This window comes from Colobus angolensis, unplaced genomic scaffold (genome assembly GCF_000951035.1).
Source record: "Colobus angolensis palliatus isolate OR3802 unplaced genomic scaffold, Cang.pa_1.0 Scaffold451, whole genome shotgun sequence".
NCBI lineage: Eukaryota > Metazoa > Chordata > Mammalia > Primates > Cercopithecidae > Colobus > Colobus angolensis.
The window spans coordinates 402,307-410,128 of record NW_012117944.1 but is presented as its reverse complement, the minus strand read 5'-3'; the positions used below and the strand labels follow the sequence as shown (position 1 = coordinate 410,128).

General features: G+C 45.3%; 1 protein-coding gene across 1 annotated transcript in view; it reads right to left on the bottom strand.

Moving 5' to 3' along the window:
• TEP1 (telomerase-associated protein 1) overlaps window positions 1–963 on the bottom strand; it is a 53,728-nt gene extending 52,765 nt beyond the window's left edge. The window contains exon 1 of the mRNA XM_011957941.1: window positions 690–963. Coding sequence (XP_011813331.1) covers window positions 690–963 — 274 coding nt within the window. The remainder of the gene's footprint in view (window positions 1–689) is intronic.
• Between the last annotated feature and the right edge of the window lie 6,859 nt (window positions 964–7,822).

Here is a 7,822-nt window from a genome sequence, read left to right as displayed (position 1 = left end):
GCTCACTGCAATCTCTGCCTACGGAGTTCAAGCGATTCTCCTGCCTTAGCCCTCCCGTGTAACTGGGATTACAGGCGCCCACCACCACGTGGGCCCGGCTAATATTTTGTATTTTTAGTAGAGAGGGGTTTCACCATGTTGGCCAGGCTGGTCTCAAACTCCTGACCTCAGGTGATCCCCCACCTCCGCACCCCCAAAGTGCTGGGATTACAGGCGTGAACCACCGCGCCTGGCCTCCACCTCACTCTTCAAGTGGCTGTATGGTAGTCTAGCACATTTAAGCAGTCTGGGTTTCTATTATTACAAACGGTTCTCATACTACCATTTGTTGGTGACAGCCACTATCCCCTTTCAGTGGGCACACAGAGCAAGGAAGTAAGAGGGGATGATTCTCACATGGTCTCTCTTCCTGTCCCTCCCTCTCCTTCAGCCTTGTCCTCCTTTCTCACCTCCCCTTTCACGGAGTGTACACTCCCTCCCCTTCCCGGAGCCGCCGGGGCCCGGAGGAGCAGGGTGGATGCACCCCTAGCTGAGTCTCCGGTGGTTCCTAACCGGCCCCGCCAGGCCCTTCCCACCCGGCTCTCAGCCTCAGAGCCCAGAGCCCAGAGCCCTAGACCCAGGGCCAGGGCAAGTTCTGCCTGCGCTCGGGCCCCACCTTAGACTGGGGCTGGAGACCCTGGGTGCCTGACCTGGGGCGTCCGATTCCCGCAGCAGGAAGCAGAAACTTCGCTCTGGGTTCTGCCAGTGGGAAGGGTGGCAGCCGGGGGAGGAGCCGGATGCGGATCTGGAAAGAGACAGTGCGGGCGGAGACTCTCGGGCCCGGGCGGGGCGCGGCAGCTGCTGGAGGGGCAGCGAGCCGAGGGCCGGGCACGACATGCCAGGACGGCGACGCGAATGCCCAGGACCCCTGCAGCCTTTTCTGGGACCCGAGTTTAGTTTGTTGTTGTTTCTCTTCTTTTCCATTTCTGGTGCTGTTTTCTCCTGTCCCTAGGGCTTCCCCCCTACCAAATTCGTCTCCTCTGGCTAATTTTCGTCTTTTTTCTCCTATTATCTCTTCAACCACCGTTTCTTGGAAAAGATTTTAGCATGTTCGCTGCCTATCTGTACACCTCTCCTTCCTAGCATCAAAGATGGTCAGACTCAATTCATCCTAAAGTTCCTTTGAGGAACTCCTTAAAGGGAGACGGAAAGTCTAAAGCAACTGCCTGTAACCAAGTGTAGACATCAGTCAATGCAAGTTCGCTGAACTGAGAGCAAGTCCCTCCCCTCCTGTTGATCAGAAGAGAGATACGTGGATCACACAGAATCTATCTGGAGCCATCCTGAATGATTAATGCTGAACCCTTTCCAGGAAGATGGAACCAGGCTTAGGAAAGAGACAAGTGACCCTTAGGTTAATAATGCTAGCTTTATAAAGACAGGACCAAACATAGTAGCAGGAGAAATATGCTTTCTGCCTATAAAGCAGATTAGCTGTCTTCTGGAAAGTATCATTGCTTTCCTTAGAGAGGTACCCTTGAGTCTCAGGTAACAGCTGAGCTTCGGTTCAGAATTGAGGACATTCTATCCTCTATTAACTGAGCCAGTACCACTTTCCTTCCTTAGAAACCTCCATAGCCACCCACCCCATCAGTCCCAACACTCCCTGCAATGGTGTTTATGTTTGTGTCTCCCCAAAATTTATATATTGAAACCCTAATCCCAATGTGACGGTCTTTAGGGTGTGATCTCTGGGAGGTCATTAGGTCATGGAGTTTAGAATACTCATAAATGGAATTGGTGGCCTCATAAGGAAAGACGGAAGAGCTAGCTAGCTCTTCTTCCACAATATGAGGATACAAGCAAACAGCCATCTGCAATCCCAAGGAAGGCCCTCATCTTCAGAAGCAGACCATGCTGGCAATCTGATCTTGGACTTCCATTCTCTAGAACTGTGAGAAACAATATTTGTTGTTTAAGCCACCCAGTCTACGGTAATTTGTTATAGCAACCTGAACTAAAACATTTCCTTTTTATAACAAATATTTTAATGCTCCTTTTATTTTCCTGAAACATAATCATAAAAAATGTAACTTACCTCCACACACAATTTTAAACAAAAATTTAAAGACGAAAAATAGAGACAGGATTTTGCTATGTTGCCCAGTCTGGTCTCAACCTCCAGGGCTCAAACAATCCTCCTACGTTGGCCTCCCAAAGTGCTGGGATTACAGGCATGAGACACCATGCCTGGCCTAAAAGATTAATAAAATCTCTTAAAGAGATACAAAGGAGTTTACAGCCATACCACCCTGAACGCACCCGATCTTGTCTGATCTTGGAAGCTAAGCAGGGTCAGGCTTGGTTAGTACTTGGATGGGAGATAAAATGAATAGTAGAAGGAATATGACTTACAATCAAATACTATGTGTTTAGATATGTAACTGCTTGTGCATAACATTCAAGAAGACACAATGTGGTACTCGGATATATGCATCTCTATATAAAATCACCTCGAATGTAACAGCTACAAATGCTAAATGATACAGGCATTATAATGGCGATTCAAATACCATGAACAGAATTACTGATGTGGTATGATTTTCCGAAATACTAAATAACTTTTGGCAGATTTTCAAACAAAACAACATATGATCTACCCATGATTTTCATGGTAGTTGCATCCCTGGAAAGTTTAATGTGCATTAAAACTATGCATAAAGTGCCTTGTGTTCATATTTAAAATTAAATTATGGCTGGGCCCGGTGGCTCACGCCTGTAATCCCAGCACTTTGGGAGGCCAAGGTGGGCAGATTACTTGAGGTCAGGAGTTTGAGACCAGCCTGGCCAACATGGTGAAACCTCATCTCCACTAAAAATACAAAAACTAGCCGGGCGTGGTGGCAGGCACCTGTAATCCCAGCTACTCGGGAGACTGAGGCAGGAGAATCGTTTGAACCCAAGAGGTGGAGGTTGCAGTGAACCGAGAGCACACCACTGCACTCCAGCCTGGGTGACGAGCAAAACTCCAACTCAAAAAAAAAAAAAAATTAGATCCTAATTAAAACAAGTTTTTAGCTACATGAATGACTGGCAAGTTATTCAAAGTTAAAGATGCAGAAATGTCACTCATCATGTGGTAGTGTTCTAAACAGTTCCTGAATGTTGAGCTATCCTGGGTCCTACCCATTTAAATGTGTAAAATCATCCTAATTATTGTGAAAGCCAAAAACACCCCCTAGAGAGCAGTGCCACTCACATCAAAAACCATCACTAGCGATTTGTTTGTAGGAGAAAGAGAGGAGTTTGGTGAGGGAACACAAGAGCTAGGAAACCTGAAAGAAAGGGTTATGTGAGGTGACTACAGTGGAAGCATATTGAGGAGAAGGAAGTGAGGGGAGGGATTGGAGGAGTCCATACAGGGCCTTTCTTCTGAAGGCCAACTTTATCAGGCCTCTTCCCATAGAATATACCTTAGATAATAATCCCAACCTGAACGCCTTGTAGTCTGTGACTCTCTGTGGGAAACACCTGCCCTACCAGTGAAAGAACAGCATATGCCAAGTCCTTCCATCATAGTCCCATAAATATCAGACCTGAGAAGACTGGCGATACAGGAGGGAAGGCAATTGGTGATGGCTTCCTGATTGGCTTTGAGGATCTAGATTTACTTTCTGGTTTCCTGAAGCAGCAAAGAGATTCAAGGCCAGTAAGGCCTGTACATTGGAACTACCTGGAGATCTTTTATAAATTCCGAAGTCTGGGCCACACCCCAGACCACTTAAATCACAATCACCCAGAGCAGGACCCAGGCATCAGTAGTTTTTGAAGTTTTCTAGGTGCTACGGTCTGATTGTGTCCCTCAAAATTCGTGTTGAAACTCGATCTGCAATGTGATAATGTTAAGGGTTGGGGTCTTTAGGAGAGATTAAGTCATGAGAGCAGAGCCCTTACGAATGGAATTTGCAGCCTTATAAAAGGACTAGAAGAAACCAGCAATCACTCCTTTGTTTGCCCTTCCACCTTCTGCCATGAGAAGATGCAGCAAGAAGGTATGTTCTCACCAGGCACCAAATGCTAGTGCCTTGATCTTGGGCTTCCCAGCCTCCAGAATCATGAGAAATAAATTTATATGATCTATAAAATTTCCCAGTCTCAGGTATTTTGGTATAGCAGCACAAATGGATGGACACATCAGGTGATACTAACGTGCAGAAAAGTTTAGGAACCTGTGCTCGAGGGTCTCACTAATCGAAGTATGGGATTGTGGACCACAACATCAACATCACCTTGTTAGAAATGCAAACTCCCAGGCTTTACCCCAGATCTACTGAATCAGAATCTTTTAACAATACTTCCAGGTTATTTCCACTCACATTACAGTTTGAGAAACACTGATCCAGACAAGTGGAGTGGAAACTGAGAATCCATATTTCCAAACACTGGGGTCAGGGCCCGGTGATTTGTATTTTTAACAAGGTCTCCAGTTGGTTTTGGTACATGCTTAAATTTAAGAACCCCTGATTAGGCAGGGTGTGGTGGCTCATGCCTATAATCCCAGCACTCTGGGAGGGTGAGTGGGCAGATCACTTGAGCTCAGGAGTTTGAGACCAGCCTGAGCAAAATGGTGAAACCCTGTCTCTACAAAAAATGCCAAAAGAAAAAAAAAAAAATAGCTAGGCATGGTGGCGCACACCTGTAGTCCTAGTTACTTGTGGAGCTGAGGCAAGAGGATTGCTTGAGTTCAGGAAGTCGAGGCAGCAGTAAGCTGTGTTCATGCCACTGCAACCTGGGTGACAAAGCAAGACCCTATCTCCAAAAAAAAAAAAGAGCTCTGATTGAAACAAAGATTGCTGCTCATCTCTTTTGAAAATTTCTGATTTAGTAGGTAGGTCTGAGATGGAACCTGAAAATTTGCATTTCTAGCAGTTTCTCAGGTAATCATGACTCTTATCTCTGATCTGAGGTAAACATTTTAAAAATTATTAATCTAGGATGATTACCTAAACAGGAGAGATAGTTACTACCTACCACATGGCATAGGTGGGTAGTAAATAATGCGCCTGTCACACTTGAATTGCATATATAAATTAAAAATTTGGCCCAATTCCCAGATATTCTGTTCCAATCACACAGCCACTGAATGATCGCTAAAGGACATTTCAGCTGTGTTTTGAGGAGCCAGATGAACTCTCTCTGCTTTGCAACAGAGAAAACCTTCCAACTGGCAAGATGTTCACAATGTTCATATTCAGCTTTTGATACCCATAGGAAGTGCTAGTCATATTGCCAATATTTGCTTCTTTGAGTCATGCTTTCCTAAGTTAGCCATTCCCTTGAGTTGAAGCAATCTTTCTTCAGATTGCTATCATTCGAATAAATCAGGAGTTTTGCCAATCAGATAACTATACCAGGGCAGGGAAGATGTGCCACTTCCCACTGGAATGAATTCACTTCACTCTCACAGAACTGTCTTACTTTCCTTATTTGCAAGTTCTTAAAGGACCATTCACTTTCTCCTGCATATACGCCTACACCACCTTCCTGTTGATCAGTAGCATTGAGCTGCAATGGCCAACTGATGAGGGTAGTATCCAGACTGATTTGTCTCTGGGACAAAGGAGTGCCACCCCCTCAGTCTTCCCTTTTGGGAAGGGTCCTACCACCTATTAAAATTGCTCACTTGTGGTCAGTTTTCTTGCACACTCATTGACCTCCTCTACTTTGATCAACAAACATCTGCTAATCTCCCGTCAAAGAATAGTGCTAGTACATGGGTAAAATGTATACAACATGCCTTCTTTTCAAGGCTTCATCATCTTGTAGAGATAGACACATGTATAAGTCACAAAAATACAAGGCAGATAATGAGAAGTGCTATAATGGACTAAGAAACAAACTATAGGGTTATATAGGTGAGGGCAAGGATCTCGAGCAACTCCCTGGAGAGATGGACTTTGAACTGGGAAGGGCAGGCCTCTGATAAACTGGGAGGGGAGTGACCAGTGAGAAGTGGAAAAGCCATTGGTTTTACCTGATGTTTTTCTTATTTGTGAATGATGACCTTCAGATTCACAGTATGCGTTTGTTTGACCGAACCACCACAACTTAAAGCATCACACAAGCCGTGATATGTGGACAAGAACACACTTACTGGATAGCCACTTGTCACCTCAGACAAGCCCTTCTGGGCCATCTGAAAGCAGATTACAAGAACCTCAGTATCTTCTCCCTTCTGACTCTTCTGAATCAAAACAACCCTGCATTTGTCCTCTGGTCTGTTGCTATTTGCCAATACATTTCTTCATCTTTTTTTTTTTTTTTTTGAGATAGAGTCTTGCTGTGTCACCCAGTCTGGAGTGCAGTGGCACGATCTTGGTTCACTACAACCTCTGCCTCCTGGGTTCAAGCAATCCTCCTGCCTCAGCCTCCCAAGTAGCTGGGATTACAGGTACCCACCACCATGCCCGGCTTATTTTTTGTACTTTTAGTAGAAATGGGGTTTCACCATCTTGGCCAGGCTGGTCTCGAACTTCTGACCTCAGGTGATCCGCCCGCCTCAACTTTCCAATGTGCTGGGATTATAGGCATGAGCCACCATGCCTGGCCTCTTTCTTCATCTTTCTTCAAGGACATTCCTCACTGACTAGTCTCCCTAATCAGGTACGGTAGGTTAAAATAGGCCACATATTCTTTGCTTCCCCTCCCATTGAGAGGCAGTCTAATTTCTTGCTTCTTGAAACTGAGCTGACCTGGTCACTTGCTTGACCAATATAATGTGGCAGCAGTTGCATTCTGGGACTTCTGAGGCTAGGTCAAAGGAATCTTGAACTTCCTCCAGGACTCTGGAACACTCCTTTGGGAACCCCTGAGCTGCCACATGAGTCCAACTACCCTAAGACTGCCACTCTAAAGAGGCCACATGAAGGTGTTTTAATTAACACACTCAACCGAGCTCAGCCTTTTAGCCATCTACACCAGGACACCAGACATGTGCCATGGTGGAGAAAGAAGCTGTCTTAAGCCCTTCAGATCAGTTCATCTACCAATTGTCTATCACCAAGTAACTTCCACTAATGACACATGAAACAGAAGAATCATCTAGTGGAACCCTGCCTAAATTTAGTGAAGTCAGTTACACATAAAATTGTGAGATATGATTAAATGGTTGTTGTTTTAAGTCTCAAAGTTTTGGACAGTAAATGATAACTGGTATATTAGGCCTGCAAAATATAAGACAGTTTACATCAGGGTACTCTGTAATCATCCCACTTTTTTTTTTTTTTGGTGACAAAAACAGGACACCTGATCTCAAAAAGGATTTGAGTCCTGCTTTTGGATGGGATGAGGCAGGGGTAATTGGAAGTAAAATTTGGATTTCAAAATAGTGAACTTGGGGCTGGGCACAGTGGCTCACACCTGTAATCCCAGCACTTTGGAAGGCAGAGGCAGGCAGATCACCTGAGGTCAGGAGTTTGAGACCAGCCTGGCCAACATGGTAAAACCCCGTCTGTACTAAAAATACAAAATTAGCTGGATGTGGGGGTGCGTGCCTATAATCCCAGCTACTTGGGAGGCTGAGACAGGAGAATCGCTTGAACCTGGGAGGCGGAGGTTGCAGTGAGCCGAGATCATGCCACTGCACTCTAGCCTAGGCAACAACAGTGAAACTCCATGTCAAAAAAAAAAAAAGTCCAGGCATGGTTGCTCACGCCTGTAATCCCAACACTTTAGGAGGCCAAGGTGGGCGGATCACGAGGTCAAGAGATCAAGACCATCCTGGCCAACATGGTGAAACCCTGTCTCTACTAAAAATACAAAAACTAGCTGGGCATGGTGGCAT